Raw genomic sequence first — 21597 nt, forward strand, 5'->3', positions numbered from 1 at the left:
GATGTGGAATAAAGCTTACAGGAAGCTAGTTGTATGCAGGCATTATTTTTGGTTACCGTGGTCAAGATTTACTAGGTGCTTTTGAAGGAAACTGCCATTTTGAAGGAAACTGCCATTTTGAAGGAAACTGCCATTAACGTAGGACAGAAGTCAGTTATCCAGTTTTAGTTTTCTATTCTGAAAGTTTGACTCATTGTCTCTAAAGAGCTTTGGGGTGAGATGTAGCATTGATTTTTTGTTTTTTGTTTTTAATTTTTCTTTTCTCAAAATTGTTCGGGCTATTCTGTGTCTGGCTATTGTTTGTCTATTGTGTACATTTCCAGATCAGTTTGAGAATTCGTTTTGTTAGTTTCCTCAAAAAAAAAGCCTGCTAGAATTTGGTTGTGATTATGTTGAATTCTCAGTGAAGGAAGAATTGACATCTTAATAGCATTGATGAGACAATGTTGTGACAACTCCTAGATATAAAGTCCTACAACCCTTTAAAAAGGAAAACCAACTTCTGCCTTTTGAGATGCCTTCAACTGAAGGCTGAAAACATCCTACTAAACACTTTTTAATGATAATTATCCTTTGGCAACTATAGGGCTTATGTTCCTGAAAAGTGTTGTCGTTGGCAAAACCCCATTGTTGTGGGCTTAGTATACTTAGACTTGCTTATTGTGCACATTGTTTCTGGTACTGGTTTGTTTTTAGATCATTCCTACAGAGTGACACACAGCGCTACTTTTTTTAGAAGACCATGAGATTGTTTTAATTCATTATTTCTCCCAGTTGAGAGGTTACAAGGTAGTGGGAGATTTTAAGCTAGAAATTTTGAGACCCAGTTCTATTCCAGGATGCCCTGTGGGGAGGATGAAGAGAAACTGGTAAGGGATGAGGGAATGGAAGAGGCCCCTGGGGCCAGCCACAATGGAGAATGCTGGTGACCTTTTACTTCCTGGCCTGATGAGGAAGAGGAGGGAGGGAGCCTCTTTGAAGGCTCAGAGAGGGGAGATGGAATTGTTGGACAGACCACCAAGAGAGAGGGTTGAGACTACTGCAAAATGGGTGGTAGAGTGAGAGACAGAGAGTCAGGGAACTGGTGCCCTCTCCCACCCTTCCATCTCCTGCCAGCGCTTCCCATTGGTTGACACCAAGCAGAAGCCAGAGGGCCAGGGCAGGATGGAGCCCCTGGGGATCCAGTTCCCGGAGCGCTGGGCAGGGTGACAAGGGCAGAGTGTGGATCTGGAGGGGTACATGCAGAGTATGGGTCAGGGAAGTGTCTGCAAGTACAGTAGTCCCCCCTTAACCCCAGGGCATGCCTAAAACCGCGGATAATACCAAGAAGCCCTGTATAGACTCTGTTTTTCTTTATGCATACATACGTTTGGTAGAGTTTAACTTATAAATTAGTTACAGTAAGAGAGCAACAACACTAACGTGATAAAATAGAACAATTCTAATAATACGCTGCAATAAAAGTTATATGAATGTGGTCTTTCTTTTGCAAAATATTACGGAGTACTCACCCTTCTAATTGTGATGGTGTGGATGATAAAATGCCTACGGGATGAGATGAAGGAAGAGGAATGACATAGGCGTGGTGACGTAGCGTACGAGTGACCTTCTGACAATATGTCAGAAGAAGATCATCTGCTTCTAGCCTGTGGTTGGTCACAGGTAATAGAAACCACAGAAAGTGAAACTGTGGGTACAGGGGTGTGGGGACTACTGTATTTACAGATGGTGTGAACAGCTAGTGAAAAGCTACTGCAGAAGCCTCTTTTCACGAGTGCAAGTATTGTGTGACTATCACTCAGGGTCTCCAGAAGACAATTGTGTTCTTCCCACCCATTCTATCATGTAATAATTCTCATTCCATCAGACTGTGTTTCTAAAAACATCCCCCTAAAGTATTCCTAAATGTCAGGTAAGGGTCTGGTGATATAACCCAAAGCAGCCTACTGTGTTAGCACAGTGTTGATTTGATTTTAAAAGCTCATACAGTTTGCACACCATGTTATAAAATATCCATGTTAACCATAGGAACAGGGTGATTCCAGCTCAAGAAACTCCAAATTAAATCTGAAGAGCAGGCATTCTATAAAACTGTGCTTTCTCTTCCTTAGTAAATTTCCTTCATGCTGATCAGACTTTAAAAATGGCTACAGAAAACTGAAAATCATTGCATAAAATCAAACTATAAAAGCGTGTACAAAAATTATTAGGACTGCATGATTTACTTTTTTCTTTGCTTATTATCTCTTTGCTTGTGGTGATTGCATGTTCTGCATTGAGAAGTATTTTCAACTCTGAGTGGCTGGGAGTAAGATGCCATGCTCTGATACAGGCAGCCCGTAGGCAGCTACAAGGAACAGCCTCTTTCTCATTCAAGTATCCCCAGTACCTTATGTTGCCCTGCTGTTCCAGTCCTCTTTAAAGAAAGGTTATGAGGGCACTGAGAATTCCTTCTTGAGCACAAATCCTTAGAAAACAAGGAACAAACTGAACTGAAAACACTGTCTACCTCTATGTCAGGACTCATTTCCAGAGAAAGTACCATTTGGTTTTCAGTCTATTAGTGATTGCCTTTTTTTTTAAACTTCCATTCAAACCTGCAATTTGTACAAAATTTGGGTTTTTAAATCATATTATTCTTACTTTTGGATCAATAAACATTAAAGTTAGAAACCACTGTGAAATTGCCTTTTGGCCACACATCCTGTTGGATGCATCTAAAATCCTTGGTGATGGTGAGCCTGGCATTTGGGATATACTGCACAGCTTGGGGACCATTTAAAAACCTGTGGTATTTTGGTGGTACTGCTGTCTGAGATTATGCATACCATGTTTTGAGATGTTTCCTAAATACCCTGTAGCCTTTCTCTTTTTCTTTATTCGCAATGTGTTTGCAAGCCAGGGAGAGGCAAGTTACCAAAGGGCACCATTTAATAAAAAAGGAGGCAAGTTTGCTTAACATGCCGATTGGCCTTCCTCATACAACTCAGTGATCCCAGGCAGGACTGCAATGGGGACCTCACGGTGAGGATTGTGGTCATACTATTCTTTCCAACAGAATGTGCTACACTTTTTTTATTTTATTAAAAAAATTTTTTTAATATTTATATATTTTTAAGACAGAGAGACACAGAGCACAAGTGGGTGAAAGGCAGAGAGAGGGAGATATAGAATCTGAAATAGGCTCCCAGCTCCGAGCTGTCAAACACAGAGCCCGACATGGGGCTCGAACTCACGAACTGTGAGATTGTGACCTGAGCTGAAGTTGGACGCTTAACAACTGAGCCACCCAGGCGCCCTGAACATGCTGCACTTTTAAATAATTTTTGGTCTTAAAAATATAAAACCAAAATGGGGAAAAGTGAGCTACTCTTGATAGTAGCCCAAATTCCACCCTCATTCCCCAGGCAAAGATTTTCCTGATTCAGGATTTGCAGTAGCACATCGGATGGTGGCATTTGGTCTTCTGATACGAACGAGAGTCACACGGAAGAATTCTATTTCCTGCTGCTCTAAAACTCTCCTCAGATGCTTCAGTAATATGGAGGAGTTGCTAATGAAGACAGTTTCTAGGAACCTAGACAGCTACTCTAGGCTACTCTTGGTTGCCTTGGCAATGTTGCTGACACATATGTCTTTCTTGGAGTTAGAGAATTGCCCAAGAAGTGTTTACTGAGCTTCAGAAAAATAACGGCTAGCAAACCATGCTGTCAATAAAGATGGTTCCATAGTCTTCACAGTGTGTCATTAACCATAAAAGATCCCTCTGTATCCTGGAAGGCCGAAGATGTGACATTGGCAATACACTTTCCTCAGATTCTCATCTGTTAGATGAGCAAGTTAGATTGCATGAAATCCATGCTCCCTGTCTGCTGTTTTACACTGTAGTTTAGGGTGAAGATGTTAAATCAAAGAAGAAAAAGAATTAACCCTTACTAAAAAGCACCTTTTGGAGTCAGGCATCAATTAGGCTCTTTTGCTTGTGTTCTCATTTAATCTCCCCAGAATTGGCATGCTCCCTGTTCTAAAGATGGGGAAACTATGGCTTAATGAAGTTAAAAGGTTTGCAGAGGTCATCCAGGTCTCATTGGTGATCAAGTGGGGTCCTGTTTCATTTGACTTTTGTCCTTACTGTTTTTCTGCTGTGCCCGTGCTGTTTCTTATAATTCAGAGCAGTGGTTCCTCATCTGATGGAAGCCATGAACCCTCTGAATAAAAGACACATTCATATTGTATTAGGCATGTAATTTCAGGTCATCATGGACACCTTGGAATCTATCTGTGGACCGGATAAAGAGCCCCCTTGCCTAGAGGGAGGCCATGGTCATCTGTATTCTCAAGGGAGACCAACAGCCTTTCTACATGTTACTCACTCTTCAGGTCTCAATTGGAGAGACTCTGTGTAGTTGTGATTGTTCCTGTATGTGTATCTTCATCAAAGAAAGGGAAAGTTGCCTCCAGGGAGTAGCGATAGAGTCGTAGGATCTCAAGATAGATGTGTGCCTCAGAAGTCATCCGCAAGCCCCTACCATCAGGTACTTCAAGATTGTTCAGTGTTGTGTGTTAGGAGGTCAATAATTGTAATAGCTAACCTTCTTAAGCGCTTATCTCTGGACATTGAAATAAAAGTTTTACGTGTATGTGGGGCACCTGGGTGGCTCAGTCGGTTGAGCACCCTGACTCTTGATTCTGGCCATGGTCTCAGGGTTGTGGGATCCAGCCCTGCATCAGGCTCCATGCCAAGTGTGGAGCCTGCTTGTGATTCTCTCTCCCTAGCTCTCTCTCTCCCTCCCCAGCTCTCTCTCTCCCTCTCCTCTCCCTCACTTGTACACGCTTTCTCTCTCTCTCTAAAAAAAAAAGTTTTTTTTTACATGTATTACCATTTAATTTTCACACCATACACCGAGTTAGGTACGAGTATTCTCCTTAGTTTACAGATGAGCATACTACTATAGAAAGATGAAGAGCCTTGCCCAGGGCAGATTCCAAAGGACAGGGTGGGATGCCAGCTTCTATCCCTCTATCCTTCAAACCCAGCACCCTCTTTGTCACTTTGATATGCTGCCTCCTGTCACTTTGTTCCTACCCACAGGGAACATTTTAGCCCTCTTTTCCCTTAGGACTTCTCCCAAACCAGAGAATTCACATGCTAATGGAGCTTACACCTGAGCAAATCAATCAAGAATTCCCGAATTCCTTCTATTAAATTTGATTATTTTCTCTCTGGAGCAGGCAGGTAGGAAGACGGAGAACCTTCTTACAAATTTTTTCATTCACATGTAATTCCTTACCTGTTTTTGTAGTGAAGATCAGAGAAATCCATATGATGCAGAGACCAGAAACTGTTCCCTAAATTGTGCTCCAGTAAATAGTAACCTTATAAGAAGTTAACAAATCCACATGGGAAACACAGGGTTAAATAATGTTACACAGTATTGTTTTATTGCAGGACTTCTTAAAACCTTTAATATGCTTATAACGGAAGATTATGGGTGTGCGTGGATAGCTCAGTCAGTTAAGCATCTGACTCTTGATGTTGGCTCAGTTCGTGATCTCATGGTTGTGGGATCGAGCCCCATGTCGGGCTCTGTGCTGAGCATGGAGCCTGCTTGAGAGTCTCTCTCTCTCTCTCTCTCTCTCTCTCTCTCTCTCTCTCTCTCTCTGTCTCTCTCTCTCTCTCTCCCTGTCTGTCACTTTCTCTCTGTCCTTACCCTGCTTGTGCATATTCTCTTTCTCTCTCTCTGTCACTCAGAATAAATAAACATTTTTTAAAAAAGGAAATTGTGTAAGTTTTAGGAATTACATTGGAAGGGTGCAGTTGACTAAGGTCCAATGTATTTTCCATTCATTCAGCATTCTTTATTGCCTGTATATGTGGGTTCTCTGAATTCTTCCTGGAACTGGAACATCTTACCAATTCTCTCATTAAATACTGAGTTAAAAATAATCTTTGCCCATGTTCATTTGTATTTTTTAGGGTGCATTGTGATTGCCTCTTTTTTAACTTTTAACAATATTCTTTGATACTCTACCGAGAGATATATAGTATTTGGTTATCTTTCAAGTAGACTTGGCCCTGGATTTTTATTTTTTTACTTTTTAATTTTTTTGTGTAGAGATTTCTGAGATTATGTCCCATGGAACACTCTTTGGGAAACACTGTTTTATAAGAACATGGTAAATCAAAAGAGTAGCTGAAAACCAAATCCCAGCTTTATACAGACTTACAATACATAAACTTAGAACATCCCTGCAGAGTAGAAAGGAAGCAGACATTCTTATTCTGACTTTGGTCCTCATCCCCATGGGGTACAAAGCAGAGAAGCAATTATCCCAAAGTCCCACAGAGACAAGGCTCTCAGTCCCATCCATTTCCAACGATTATAGTCCAGAGCCTCAACACACTGCCTTAGTGAGTGTTTTCTGTTTTTCTTTTTCCAGCTATAGCCTAATCTGCCCATCTCAACCTTTCAATTCACCTCCTGAAATCCTGGAGAAAGACTGTTGATAAGGTAGAACAAAGCTTCCAAAAATCTTTCCTATGATCTCTAATTAGTTAGCAATACACTTGGGTATGTAGACCGTGTTGCCAGAATGAGAGGGAAGTTGGCAGCATTTGGTGAAAATATGTTTTGTGAAGCCAAGATTACGGGCCCCAAAGAGCTCATGAAGGCGAGTGGTGGCCCTGCAGTGCTGTAGGGTCAGAGCAGGTGTAAGAGAGGACCTGGATCCTTCTTTCCCTGGGAGCTTGTCACTTGTCCTAATGGAATGATCTTGTCTTGACATCTGTGGAATCCGGTAAGGTTGTGTTGTCAGTGTTTCTGTCCCACTTCCTGCTCTGGTGACTCACTCTTTGTGTCCTGATTTTACAAGGAGGTAATGTTCCCCCAGGCCTTTTGCGAGTCAGAGGCAAATTGGACGGTTTCTGTCTAAGTGAGGGTAGAATGGGGAGAACACGTTGTGTAGAAACTGTGACCGTCACTCAGCGTTTATGGATAAATATAATGACCTACTTTGGATGGAGATGGTGTCAGATGGCTTTCATTTCATAAAAGTGTGGATCTTCTTGGGGTGCCTGGGTAGGTCACTCTGTTAAATGTCTGACTCTTGATTTCATTCGAGGTCACGATCTCACGGTGTGTGAGTTCAAGCCCCATGTCGGACTCTGTGCTGACCGTACAGAGCCTGCTTGGGATTCTCTCTCTCTCTCTCTCCCTCTTTCTCTGCCCCTTGCCTGCTCATGTACACGTGTGTGCTCTAAGTAAACAAACAAACAAACTGAAAAAAAAAGTATGGATTTTCTCACCACTAGGTGAGACGCTGACTCTGGAATCACACTGTCTGCTTTGAGTCCTGGGTCCATTACATACGAACTCTATCACTGCGGTCAGTTACTCCAATTTTCAGTGTTCTCATTGGCAAAATGGAGATAATCGTTGTAACCTGACTCACAAGGTTGTTGGTAAAATTAAACTCATTTTTAGATCGAATGCATATAGAACGAGGGTTGATGTATTTTACATTTACATAGATGATAGCAAATAAATCAGAGAATTATGGAATTACTCATGTGGGACATTTTCAAAAGAGGAGGGAGAGCAAGAACATGTCCTTTCCTCTCTGTACTCCTTTTCCTCTGTATCCTGCCCATTAGCCCCAACAGCCCCCTCTTGATTTAGGAATTTACAGTCCCAATTGAAATCCCTGGTAGGGTTTTGTGAACTTTTTGTTCTACCTAAATCAACATCTTTCATGATTTTACTGCGGGTCAGTGTTTTTGCATTGCTGACTCATCTTCTGCTGGTACGGTGGGTAGCTGAGGTCACAAAGACTGTCTGAAGAGTGCGTAGAAAGGAACCAGGAACAGAACTGCGTCCTGGTGAATTGCCTGGGTGCAGAGCTTCCATAACTACGCGCATTTACAGGGGCTCTTCTACAGGTGGATTGCCAACATTTTAGCAGACAAGTATTCTCTCGAACATCTGGCCAGTGGTAAATGGAGGAATATCTCCCCCCAGCTGAGGGGCATGAGGATTCATTTAAACAGTAGAACGAGGTTAGAGGGTCATTGTATTATTCTGTGCAATATTGGTATGTCCCTGAAGGGGGCCGAGGAAGGAAGACCCAGTCTCTCTCAGAGTGTCAGGATGATTTGAAGGCTTTAATAAACTTCTTTGTCACTGAATTTTGGTATAAATGTTGTATTCTGGGTCGGGTACTGGAGGTATCAGGTTTCCTGGAAAGGTAGCTCTGAGACAAGGTTGGCCAACCCAGGCACCTAGAAGAGAGCAGGATGTCGAATGCCAGGGCGAATGTCCATTTGTCTTCCCTTGATCAGTATTCCTTAAGCTGGTTTTTTTTTCCCTCACCAATAATTATTGTTTTTAAGTTGGAGCACTAAGATGTCCTCGACTTTAGAGATGGGGAAGGATGGAAGAAAGCAGACTTCAGGAGCCTGGTACCTGACCAGGTTGGTTGATGCATGAGTGAAAACAGCTTCGGCTGGTCCTCCCTGCACCTGCATTCTGAGGTCCCTTCTCACTTACCTCTGTTTCCCTTCCAGGCCCCTGAACTTTCTTTCCTCCATTGTGTTCTAATTCTCACTTGGCTCTGTCACACCTAGGATAAACCTGCTCGTGTCTGAGATTTATACTTTATCTCTACTATATGTCATTCTCAAATTTTTTAAGTCTGAAGGTCACTCAAATGGACAGAAGGCTGTGAACATTCCCTCTCTCACCTATTTTTGCTTATCTCCTCAAAAGTGTTTCCCAGAATGAGAGGAAGGCTCATGCCAGCCTCTGAGAGACTTTGATGCCATAATGGCTAATGTATTAAAATCTGCCAGAGCAAGGAGTGGATGTTGTAATGACGCAGACATAAATCTATAAAAGACCAGATAGAGGGCAAAATACAGGACCTTGACAGGAACACTCCAAAGGATGATTCATCTTGTTCCTCTCAAGTTAGAGCACATTAAAGCTACTGCTTTAAGTCTTTGAATATACCTAGCAAGAAGTCAAAGATCCAGTACCCTGAAGTTTGGCCGATAGTGCAGTGTCTGCTCATAGGATACCAGCACAAGCAAATACCCTGCATTGTCATGTACCTGATGGCCTCCTTCCAGTCCTTGGAAGTCCTTATGGAACTTGGCACAGGGCCGGAGTGAGCACTTGGTAAATGCTTTCTGAATGTGCACATGGACATGTGGGTATCTGGACAGATGAGTGAATGAATCCTCTGCACATGGGCAGGGGCCAAAGACCCAACTCTCCATGTCTTATCCAGACGAGAAGAGACCATGGTCATCCCATGTAGTTGCCTCCTGGATTCAGTGGATAGTGTATACGTGATTTTATGTGCTCTTCTTTTTTATAAATACAGAGAGTGTGGAGAGAGGGGTGCCTCCTTGTTCAGAGAAGGCTAAATTAGGTGGTTCTCTCCTTGACTGCCTAAATCAGAGAGTTCTGAATTTTTAGAGACATTACTTGGGCACTTCAGGAGCAATTGCTCTAGAGAATTGCTCTTAAAAAGAATATAAGGGGCGTCTGGGTGTCTCAGTTGGTTAAGCGCCCAACTTTGTTCAGCTCAGGTCATGATCTCCTGGTTTGTGAGTTTGAGCCCCACATTGGGCTCTGTGCTAACAGTGCAAAGCCTGCTTGGGATTCTGTCTCTCTCCCTCTCTCTCTGCCCCTCCCCTGCTCTCTCTTTCAAAATAAATAAACCTAAAAAAATAAAATAAAAAAACAATGTGAGATTCATGTCTTTGGAGCAGCCCAGGCAAACCATTACTAACTGCTTTAGGAGACACTGAAATAGGGTTTACTTGTGGAAATACTCCAAGCTACCATATTCCCGCTTTTCCTTCCTGTTTAATTTTTAATTTGCCCATGTCACGGTGTCTTTTTACGATCACATCAGAACTTCTGAACTCAGGCCTGAGAGGGGAGGGTGACACAGCCAGCCATAGAGGGATGCTTCAGAATCTCATCGAAAGGAAAGGCAGTTTGAAAATGCTTATTCAACTTAGGATGTAATTTTGCATTCGAAAAACAGCAGCGACAAAATAACAAAATCCTGTTGTTTCAAAACAGTAAGGTGTCAGTGCAGATGAAATAAGCTGTGAGGTGAAAGACCGAAGTCCTGAAGCAAAACGCGTGAGGCACAACATTGTCTGCCATTTGCCTGTGCGTGGAAGGTGGCTCGTGTCGTCAGAACCTGAGTATCAGATCCGTGAATGTATAGTAATCGCCCTGTAACGTGAACGTCAATGGTGCCAAACTGGTCAGGTTAATGGATATTTTCAGTTACTGGGAGGAAAATCACAAGACTCTTCACGTGTGTTTTCCAGCTGAGCCATCGCTTCCGTCCACAGGTCTTGTTGCGTGTTTCTGGTTCTGACCTTTCCTAATCCCGCATCGAAACCATCCCCCTCCCTGGAGCCTTCGCCGCAGCCTAGGTCCCTGGTTCTCAGCGGCAGAAACCTGAGATCATCTGTGCGTCTTCTCTGTCCCCACCCTGTCCATCTTGTAAGCCAACAAGTGTAGTGTGGATTGCGCTTTTTTAAAAAATACATTTATTTATTTTTGAGAGACAGAGAGCACAAGTGGGGAGGGGCAGAGAGAGAGAGAGAGAGAGAGGGACACACACACAGAATCCGAAGCAGGCTCCAGGCTCTGAGCTGTCAGCATAGAGCCCGACGCGGAGCTTGAACCCGTGAACTGCAAGATCATGACCTGACCCAAAGTCGGACACTTAACCGACTGAGCCACCCAGGCGCCCTGGATTGTGCTTTTTAAGTGTCTGCCCAGTGTGTTTTCTCACTCAGGCTCAGTGGCATTGCCTGGACTGTGTAGTCTCTTAACTGGTCCCACCTTTACAAAGAGTCTTGCTCTCTTCTGATCTGTCCTTACCATTGTCTCCAGGCTGCACAAATCCATGCAGGTGGCTCCCTCCAAGGAAAAGCATCATTGGCTCGCCACGGTCTGCAGGAGAAAATGAAAGTCTTGAGTCTTGCAGACTAATAAACCTCTCTGTCATCTGTCATCCACCTCCCACGCTAGCTTCGTCTACCCCGGTTCCCCTCACCTCGCGCCTCAGCATACCACACTCACGGTCCCTAGAACTGGCTCGCCTTTCTGCAGCCCCCTGCATGGTTGGGCACACAGTCTTCAGTAAGTCTGTCTTCTCTTCAGTTGGAGATAGGAGTGTATGGACTTCCTTCTCTGCCTACTCTTGACTGTGATTTGTGTTCTTTCGTAGGGAAAATGTCAAACTTGATACATTCATTATAGATTCAAGAATTAGGTGATATCTGAAATTAGAATCCGAATTTGAATGAGAAGATACTTATTTCAGGGGCGCCTGGGTGGCTCGGTCGGTTAAGCTTCCACTCTTGGTTTTGGCTCACGTTCCGATCTCATGGTTCATGGGTTCGAGCCCTGCGTTGGGCTCCACACTGATGGTGTGGAGCCTCCTTGGGATTCTCTCTCTTCCCCTCTCTCTCCCCCTCCCCAGAGATTTCTCTCTCTCAAAATAAATAAACTTAATATATATTATTTTGTCCCCCTGTTTGATGAGTAAATCTCTTCTCTGGCACCTCTATCTATTGGTTAAGCTCAGATTGCTGTTAGGACAGTGAGCTCATTATGTCTACCAAAAAACTATTTCATTTCCAGAAAACCATGAAAAATGTGTTAGTACAAAAAAAATTTTTTTTTATATACATAGCTTTTACCTACCAATGCTAGTTCTCGATCTCGGTTTCGGATGGAACAAGTCTGGTCTTTATTGTGATGATCCTTCAGATATTTGAAGACAATTACACTCTCTTCCTTCTGGTCTCCTTTTCTCCTTGTTAATACCCCCAATTATATCACATATTCCTCTTACGTCAGGGTGTCAATTCTCTCTACCTTTCTGGGGACTCTAGCTGGCTCCAGGATGACTGTGAATTTATGTGTTGCCCAGCTTGTCCAGCCCAGAGGAACTTTTGGGCCTGCTCTGTCAGTTGCTGTCATGCCTACTGGTGCAGCCTGAGAGCCCTTTGTCAACACATACAGACCATCTGCTGAGGTCATCCCTTCTTTCTCCTGAACGGCACCCATCATGTGTTCCTAGCATCCATTCTGTTGCATGTTGGTTGAAAGTCGAAAACATACATTCAGTCCTTGTATAATTGTATTTCTGACTGAAAGTTTTATCCCTATTGAGTTTCTTCTCGTTAGAGAAGGTCTTTTTGTGAATCCTGATTCTCCTCATGTGAGATGTCCAATATGTGAGATCTCCTCCTCATGTTTTTGTGACCCTAAGTTTATGCTGTTGATGAAATTAAAATAGGATGAGGGGTGCCTGGGTGGCTCTGTCTGTTAAGTGTCCAACTTCAGCTCAGGTCATCATCTCATGGTTTGTGGGTTCGAGTCCCGCATCGGGCTCTGTTCTGAGAGCTCGGAGCCTGGAGCCTGCTTCAGATTCTGTGTCTCCCTCTCTCTCTGTCCCTCCCCCTCTCACTCTCTGTCTCTGCAGACTAAGAAATAAACATTAAAAACATTTTTTTTTAATTTAAAATAGGATGAGCTGGCTCCTGTGAGAATCAGCTGAAATAAGAGACAGAATTCCCTAACGCAGTGAATGGCTTGGAGAAGGTTCTCAGCAAAGGCCAGATCCTTTCTTGCCCCTGTCCTCATGACTTTTCTGTCTCCACTCTGTGGCTGCTGCCATCAAGATGTGGGTGTGCTGTGACCCAGAGAGGTCTGGGTCCCTTATTACTTTCAGTAGAAGAGAGAGTGTGGGATTATAGTATCGTCCAATCATAATTCCATCTCTCTTGGCACCTAGGAACAGTTTTTGTGGTTATTTTTTCTATTTTAATTATACTCTACAATTTCTAGAAATACAGATTGCAAGGCACTATGATTTAAAATTTAAATAACACGGGGCAATCGCTTCTCGGCCTTTTGGCTAAGATCAAGTGTAAATAACACGGGGCACCTGGGTGGCTCAGTCAGTTAAGCATCCAGCTTAGGCTCATGATCTCATGGTTCGTGAGTTCGAGCCCTGCACTGGGCTCTGTGCTGACAGCTCAGAGCCTGGAGCCTACTTCGGATTCTGTGTCTCCCTCTCTCTCTCTGTCCCTCCCCCGCTCATGCTGTGTCTCTGTTTCTCTCAAAATAAAAAAAAGAAACAAACATTTTTTAAAAAAGGAAATAAAATTTAAATAACAGACTCTCAGCAGAGGGTCTGTGAAAAATCCCTTTCACAATTGTAGATACGCACCCTCGAAGCTGTGTCTTTCTTAGGGTACGGTGGCCTTCAGGAATCTCAGGTAAGAACGTGAGAATGAGAGTTAGGATATGTAAGTCCCATTTGCTTCCCATAAGAAGGAAGAGGCTCTCTGTGAGTGGGGATAGGGGTGCCAGACCTCAAAAAGGGGATTTTCCGGAGAGTCTCCAGTAGGCCACTTAACTATGTGTTCCTGTTTCCTCAGCTGTCATGTGGGTAAAATAAGATGTAGCTAGGGGTGTTGTGAGAACGAAAGACGTGACATGTAAATCACTTTCTGTGGTTTCAGGCACGTAGCGGAGACATCAGTCTCTTTTCTCCCGCTGCTGAAACCACGGTGCCTTTGCACTGCGCAGACAGTGGGCGGGGGGGGGGGGGCGAGGTTGCCTGCTCAGAAGACTGACAGCTTTTCGTGGCTTTTGTGAACTGCTGACGTTACATGAGGTGTTGCTTCTTTTCAAAGGCTCAACTGCTCTAGGAGAGCCAAACATTTATGAAATAGTAAATTTTAAGAATTAGGGGGAAAGATCACATAGTAAATGCTAGGTACCTCTCCCCTGTTAGTTTTAGTGTTTCTGTGTGTGGACACAGGTCATTTGGGAGACTTGACTTTAAAATGAAAAATAATTTTTTTAAGTTTATTTATTTTTGAGAGAGCGAGTGAGAGAGTGAGCATGAGTTGGGAAGGAGCAGAGAGAGGGAGAGAGAGAATCCCAAGCAGGCTCTGTGCTGTTAGCATGGAGCCCGACGTGGGGCTCGATCTCACAGACCTGAGCTGAAATCAAGCGTTGAATGCTTAAGCGACTGAACCACCCAGGCGCTCCTAAAATGAAAACTTTTTATTTATTTTTTTTTAATTTTTTTTTTAATGTTTATTTATTTTTGAGACAGAGAGAGACAGAGCATGAACAGGGGAGGGGCAGAGAGAGAGGGAGACACAGAATCTGAAACGGGCTCCAGGCTCTGAGCTGTCAGCACAGAGCCCGACACGGGGCTCGAACTCGCGGACCGTGAGATCATGACCTGAGCCGAAGTCGGCCGCTTAACCGACTGAGCCACCCAGGCGCCCCTAAAATGAAAACTTTTTAAAAGGTAGATGGAATAAAGAAGCAAGCAAGCACTTTTTTTTTAAATCATTTCTTTTTTTAAAAATTATTTATTCATTAAAATAATTTTTTTTAAGTTTATTTATTTAGAGGGAGAGAGTACATGTGTCCACATGGGGCAGAGGGAGAGAGAGACAGAATCTCAAGGAGGCACCATGCTCCACGCGGAGCCCAGTGTGGCACTCAGGCTCACAAACCGTGAAATCATGACCTGAGTCAAAACCAAGAACCAGACCCTTAACTGAGCCCCCCAGGCACCCTGCAAATTCTTCATTCTTAAGTTATTTTACTTTAGATGCAGATCTGGGGGTGGATGGGAAGAGGTCTTGTAACAAGGCCCAGAATCCCCATGTCGTTGAAGTTCCTTCTTCTGCACATGGGACCTGTGTGTTTTTGCTTTGCTGCCTCTAACAGCAGTCGTCATAAAAATAATAGTGACACTATCTTGCATTTACACAACACTTCTAAGTTGATCTTGTTCTTACAGTTTTTCAAAAGTTAAAGATAACATTTTCATGTAAATAATTTTCAACTCATTAAGGCAGTGTTCATGGGGTTTCTTATGTTTTTGTTTTTTGGGTTTTTTTTCTTCTTTTTTCTTTTTTTTTTTTATTATTCTCGAATGACTTGGTGTTTTAGATACTACACGTGGGACTACTGAGTAGGGAACCCAGGTGTGGTTCTCAGGATCCTTCTGCTCTATGCCCAGGTAACTCTCTGCTGTGTCTGTGAGAGCACCTTCTCCTGTTACCCAATCCTGTGCTCCAGGAAGACGGAACCACTCCTGCCCAGTCCCACAATATGTAATGATTTTTCCAGTGATCTCTGCAGAGGCTCCTTCCTTGGTGGGAATGCAGTCTGCCACATTCCTGTCTGCTGGCATTTCCAGCACAGTTTGAGTCAGCTCGGCAGAGCATTCCCTGGTAACCTCGGCTCCTAAGGGATATTGCTCACAATACTGTTAACCCTTCATGTTGCCTGTGACCCATGGTCTCTGATATGTTACTTGTGAACCTGCCTTGTTTACATCACTGGACTCTGCATTTCTCAAGATTAAGTACTGGGGCCTGGTTTCATTCATCTTTACATTTCTGGATCCTAGTGCTTAGCAGGGGGCTTTGCGTATTCCAGGACATCACTGAGCATTTTATGAGTTGAAGGGCATATTCGAAGGCGGTGGGGGAGAATTTGCCTTGTGCCTGGCTCCAGTAATTCTAACACCATCCCTCAAAAGTAGGCTAAGTGTCTAGTAGAATAACTTGGTTCACTGTTTCATAAACATCTGCGTACTTGTTATGTATCAAGCATCGTGCCAGATTGGACAAGACAAGGCACAGCCTTTCAGTAATCGATTTATATCGATACATGCAATGTAGCATTTGCTAAGCCTGTGAGCAGCAGAACTGTGGTTAAAATCCCAGTCTGATCACCCGGAACCCAGTGAGCCAAGATGCTTCCAGAACAGAAACACTAGCTATGTTGAGTGACATCTCCTCAAGAGAGCAAAACAAGAGCCTTGCCCTGCCTATTATTCGAAGACGCTGTTAAATCGAACCGTTTTTGTTTCCTTTGCAAACTAGGTCCTTCAGAAGCTTGGGAAAGCTGATGAGACAAAAGATGAGCAGTTTGAAGAATATGTCCAGAACTTCAAGCGGCAAGAGGTGAGTACAGTTTTCTAGTGTTCGGAGGGAGAAATGGGTTGACTGTGTCTGTGAACTTCTTTCTTTGGGGTTGGCGTGCCAATCTGGGGAGTGGCACTGCTGATTCTGTAGGCTCTCTTGTGATGGGCGAACAAAGAGGCAGGAGGCACTACAGGAAGAAGCTTTGTGCTTCAGTCGTAATCTCAGGAGATGAAGACGTTGCTGGTCTGGAGCTCTTCGATACAGATTATCGATCTAAAGGAAAGATGCTGTTCGTGGTGATTTAGAGTATTGGTATAGTATTAGAGAAACAGTATTTCAGATACCTCCCGCACAATTATTTCAGTTGTTGTATGCTTCAAGATCATGCATTCTCAAGAGGGATTATATCTCCCCCAAGAGGGTGGAAAATGGTTCTTTGTGGGTGAAAAAACCAGTGTATATCACATAAATAGATACATAGTGTATCTGTGGTATTGAAATTTCATGGGGGTATGTGATGAGGAAAAATAGGTCTAAAATAGCTCCTTAAGGGAGATGATAATGAGGAAAAAGGTTGAGAAACATGATTAGATTTGTGCTATTCCTTCCTTTTTTTTTAAGTTTATTTATTTATTTTGAGAGACAGACAGAGAGCAGGGGAGGGGCAGCGAGGGAGAGAGAGAGAATCCCAAGCAGGCTCCATGCTTTCAGCACAGAGCCTGATATAGGGCTCGAACTCACAAACGGTGAGATCACCACCTGGGCTGAAACCAAGAGTTGGATGCTTAACCAACTGAGCCACCCAGGCTCCCCTGTGGTGTTTGTTCTTTTAATGGGCTGCATAAAGACACATGCATAAAGAAACAAACTCTTTTAGAAAATTATCTGTGTATATCTCTAAGGCTTGGATAAGAATGAACAGAATATCCATTGGATATCTGGACAGAATATCACTCTTTAGAGAGCATGCATGAGGGTCAAGGTGGGGGAAGGTACACGTGGGGCCATCTGCAGTTAGAAGCCTCCCATCTGGAGATCATACTAGCCATGGGGTGGGAGGAAGGCTGCACCACCAGATTCTGGAAAATGGGGTTTGGACATGGGGATGATGTGAGGACACAGCTTTATTTTCCTGGTGTCACTGGAGCTACCAGTGTCCCCAGGATGTTGTGGCCTTGGGGATGACGACAGTCAGTAATATCAGATCATCACAGGTTTCTTTTTTATTTTTTAATGTTTATTTTTCAGAGAGAGAGAGAGAGAGAGAGAGAGAGCGAGAGCACAAATGGGGGAGGGGCAGAGAGAGATGGGAACAGAGGATGAGAAGTGGGTTCCTTGCTGACAGCAGAGAGCCCAATGCAGGGCTTGAACTCATGAACCCTGAGATCATGACCTGAGCTGAAGTCGGACAGTTAATCGACTGAGCCACCCAGGCGCCCCGATCATCACAGGTTTCATTTTGTCCCCTTTGTTCCTGTTTGCAGATCTCAAATTGCGGAGATTTCTTTCTTCCATGTGTGTACCCGAGCACCCACTGTTTGTCTCCCTGCATCCATCCTATTTTTGTCCCTCACCAACACAGGTGGTAAAAATCCAGCAGGTATGGAGCCAGGTAGACCAGTCTCCATCAGAACGCATTCCTGAAGGCCTCCAATTTTATCCTAAGACTAAGCATTGACATGTGCAGAGAGACAGATACTCCGTTTACTGTGATAGCCATCTTGTTCTGTCTGAAAGTGACGATGGAGAGAAGGGAGTTGGAGAAGAAAGCCATGGGAGACAAATAGAGCATATCCACAGAGAGCTTTGCATTCATGAAGGTCGAAGAGACAGTTCTATAGCAATCTTGGATCTAGGCCCATAGACTATGTTGGCCTCCAGTCTCCTCCAGGAGAACAGATTCTCCACGTCTCCTTATGTTCTTATGCTGTGAGTTCTTGTACGTTTCTCCCTTGCACTTGGATCACACTCAGACACAGCACCATCTGGATTGCAGTGACTTCCTGCAGAAAAGATGATCAGTCACTGCCCTGTTGCTTTGTAGGGTGATCCCGAATACCTGCTTTAAGGGATTGGAGTTAGAAAGAAGTGATTCAGGTTTATAGATGTACCTGTCTGAGGATTTACACTCTACCCTTTGAAACTTCGTCTTCCTTTCGGGGGTGTCCCCGTGGAGCTGATTAGGTCTCTGCTCTTGGATTTTTTCCTGTATCACTCTTATGGTGTCTTGATGCAGTTAGCGTCCCAGAAGGCTAACCTTGGGAAGCATCAAGTTCAGGAATGCATTCATGACTAGGAAGCACTTTGTATTTTCCAATTACAGTGAATTCTTATTGGCCCTTTTTTGGACTTTGTTGAGCGGGCCAGGTGAGAATTATTTTTTGTCTAAACCACTGAAGGAAAGTACAGTTGGTCACATCATCTGCTCCATCGGTTACGTGCCACTAGCATCAGCAGTGTGAGGTGACCGTGCAATGCTGCTGTGTCTTCCACTCCCATCACAAGATATACATTTTCTTAAACAGGTACTTTCTTTTAAAAAAATGTTTAGTGGGGCAGCTGGGTGGCTCAGTCGGTTAAGCATCTGACTTCAGCTCAGGTCACGATCTCATGGTCCGTGAGTTTGAGCCCCGTGTCGGGTTCTGTGCTGACCGCTCGGAGCCTGGAGCCTGCTTCAGATTCTGTGTCTCCCTCTCTCTCTCTGCCCCTCTCCCGCTCTGTCTCTCTCTCTGTCTCTCAAAAGTAAACATTAACAAGAAATACTTACTTAGTTTTGAGAGACGGCGGGGGCAGAGGATCTGAAGCGGGCTCTGTGCTGACAGCAGAGATTTTTAAATGTTATAGAAAAAATCATATGCTATCAATTCTTGAAGACCTTGGTCCTTTGTAGAATATTAGCAGATTTCAAGATCTGGGTAAAACTTCAAAATCTGGGGAAGTTTGAACAAGCAATTCTACCTTATAAGAGTGAAACAATTACGTTGGAAATACAGAAATGGTATTACTCAAAGAGTATCTTAACCCCCTCTGTCTCCCTTTGAAAACAGTTTTGCATCAAAAACATCTTACATTTGCACATACTCATTTTGATGGCTTTTTTTTGTTTTCATCAGAAAAAATAAGTTTATAGTCATTTTAGTGCAATAAGGAGGGATGGTACCTTAATCCTGTCCGTATACTAGAAGGAGAGAAGAATACGCTGAGAAAGGTGTTTCTACATATACTTGTGTAGAAACTTTAACCTAGAAAGATGGATCTACTAAGATTGTGGCATCTCTATGAGACCTAGTACTTTTAATGTTAACATAATGGCAAATCATTACTTTAATGGTAGAAGGCATCATCTAAAGGCGACAGACTCTGAGGATATTATCTGACCCAGGAAATCAAGATTTCATGTTTTTTTCTGTGATAATATGTTTTTCAAATCCGAAAAGATACTACTTAGGGTATAAAATGAACTATATTTGTATTTGTGCACTATAGTATGGTAACTTCATCATGCTTAATTAGTACTTAATCCAGAGTAGATTATTCTAGAATATTCTAGAAAGTATTCAAACATTTTTGGGCTCTGATGATCTTACTTTTAAATTCCCTGTAGTAAAATTCTGAAAGTCCTCATAATGATTGATGTATGCCCTGATCCTTCATGTTGGAAACAAAGGTGGCATCAGGGTCTGTGTTTGAACTCAAGCTTGAAGCTTAGCCTTTATCTTATTCCAACCCCAGGTTTTTCTTTTTGATCACAAACGTCTTTTCCTAAAAGGTGGTTTTTGTTAGACTGAGAGCATGGGTGAAGGGTCTGTGTACAACTGTCTCGGTTGTCCATTGGGTTTCCCCATTGCTGTGCTTTTCATGGTCCAGATTTCCTAAACTACTCAACTGGGGCCAGGAGGAAAGGGAGAGAAGGGGGAGAGCAAAAGGGAATAGAGTGAACTCTGCAGAGAGCTTGGGATTTTCCATGATGACGAGTACCAAAAAGAGCAAGAATTATAGAAATCTATCCAGCAGCAAGAACAAAATCTGACTTCCACATGTCCTCCCCAAAGTGTTTTTTTTCCCTTCCTTTTTATTTTGCCTGTCTTACCAAAGCTGCTAATGAGTAGCAGAATTGACTGGTGTGAACATCGCCTACTTTCATCTGGCTGCCTGCTGCCGATTGTGTTAATGAGCAGAGAGAAGGTCCCAGAGAGGAAAGAAGGTCCTTGGCCTTTCTCCCTCCTTCTTGCTAATAAACTTGCCATTAAAATGCCATGCTTATGGCAACTGTGCTAACTGCAACAAGAATTGAATAACTTAGGGGCTGTGTGGGCTCAGGTTACCAACTCTTTGGTCACATTTCAGTGAGTACAGCTGTGAGCACCCAACTGGACTTACAGCCCAAGAATAATACTTCAATATTCCAATTAGTATTCATTATTGTTATTATTCCAATTATTAGAATCATCCAGTGACTGAAAGCTGGAGTCGTGTCTTCTTACTAATCTCTTCTCAGCACAGGGGACCTGTGTGGCTGCTTTCATCCTTTTATGTCTACGGGATCGAGTGCTTTGCACATAAGCTTTAAAAATACTTGTCCTACATCCCCAAAGGCAAGGGAATTAAAAGCAAAAATGAACTACTGGGACCTTATGAAGATAAAAAGCTTCTGCACAGCAAAGGAAACAACCAACAAAACTAAAAGGCAACCAACGGAATGGGAAAAGATATTTGCAAATGACATATCGGACAAAGGGCTAGTATCCAAAATCTATAAAGAGCTCACCGAACTCCACACCCGAAAAACAAATAACCCAGTGAAGAAATGGGCAGAAAACATGAATAGACACTTCTCTAAAGAAGACATCCGGATGGCCAAGGCACATGAAAAGATGCTCAACGTCGCTCCCCATCAGGGAAATACAAATCAAAACCACACTCAGATATCACTCATGCCAGTCAGAGTGGCCAAAATGAACAAATCAGGAGACTATAGATGCTGGAGAGGATGTAGAGAAACGGGAACCCTCTTGCACTGTTGGTGGGAATGCAAATTGGTGCAGCCACTCTGGAAAACAGTGTGGAGGTTCCTCAAAAAAATAAAAATAGACCTACCCTATGACCCAGCAATAGCACTGCTAGGAATTTACCCAAGGGATACAGGAGTACTGATGCATAGGGGCACTTGTACCCCAATATTTATAGCAGCACTCTCAACAATAGCCAAATTATGGAAAGAGCCGAAATGTCCATCAACTGATGGATGGATAAAGAAATTGTGGTTTATATACACAATGGAGTACTACGTGACAATGAGAAAGAATGAAATATGGCCCTTTGTAGCAACGTGGATGGAACTGGAGAGTGTGATGCTAAGTGAAATAAGCCATACAGAGAAAGACAGATACCATATGTTTTCACTCTTATGTGGATCCTGAGAAACTTAACAGAAACCCATGGGGGAGGGGAAGGAAAAAAAAGGAGGTTAGAGTGGGAGAGAGCCAAAGCATAAGAGACTCTTAAAAACTGAGAACAAACTGAGGGTTGATGGGGGGTGGGAGGGAGGGGAGGGTGGGTGATGGGTATTGAGGAGGGCACCTTTTGGG

At 43.3% G+C, this 21597-nt stretch overlaps 1 protein-coding gene across 2 annotated transcripts in view; it reads left to right on the forward strand.

Moving 5' to 3' along the window:
* Nucleotides 1-21597, forward strand: part of AMPH (amphiphysin) — a 246350-nt gene that overhangs the window by 90571 nt on the left and 134182 nt on the right. For both annotated transcript variants that reach the window (XM_042963958.1, XM_042963965.1), the window contains exon 2: nucleotides 15968-16048. In XM_042963958.1, the coding sequence (XP_042819892.1) occupies nucleotides 15968-16048 (81 nt within the window). The remainder of the gene's footprint in view (nucleotides 1-15967; nucleotides 16049-21597) is intronic.

Source organism: Panthera tigris, chromosome A2 (genome assembly GCF_018350195.1).
Source record: "Panthera tigris isolate Pti1 chromosome A2, P.tigris_Pti1_mat1.1, whole genome shotgun sequence".
NCBI lineage: Eukaryota > Metazoa > Chordata > Mammalia > Carnivora > Felidae > Panthera > Panthera tigris.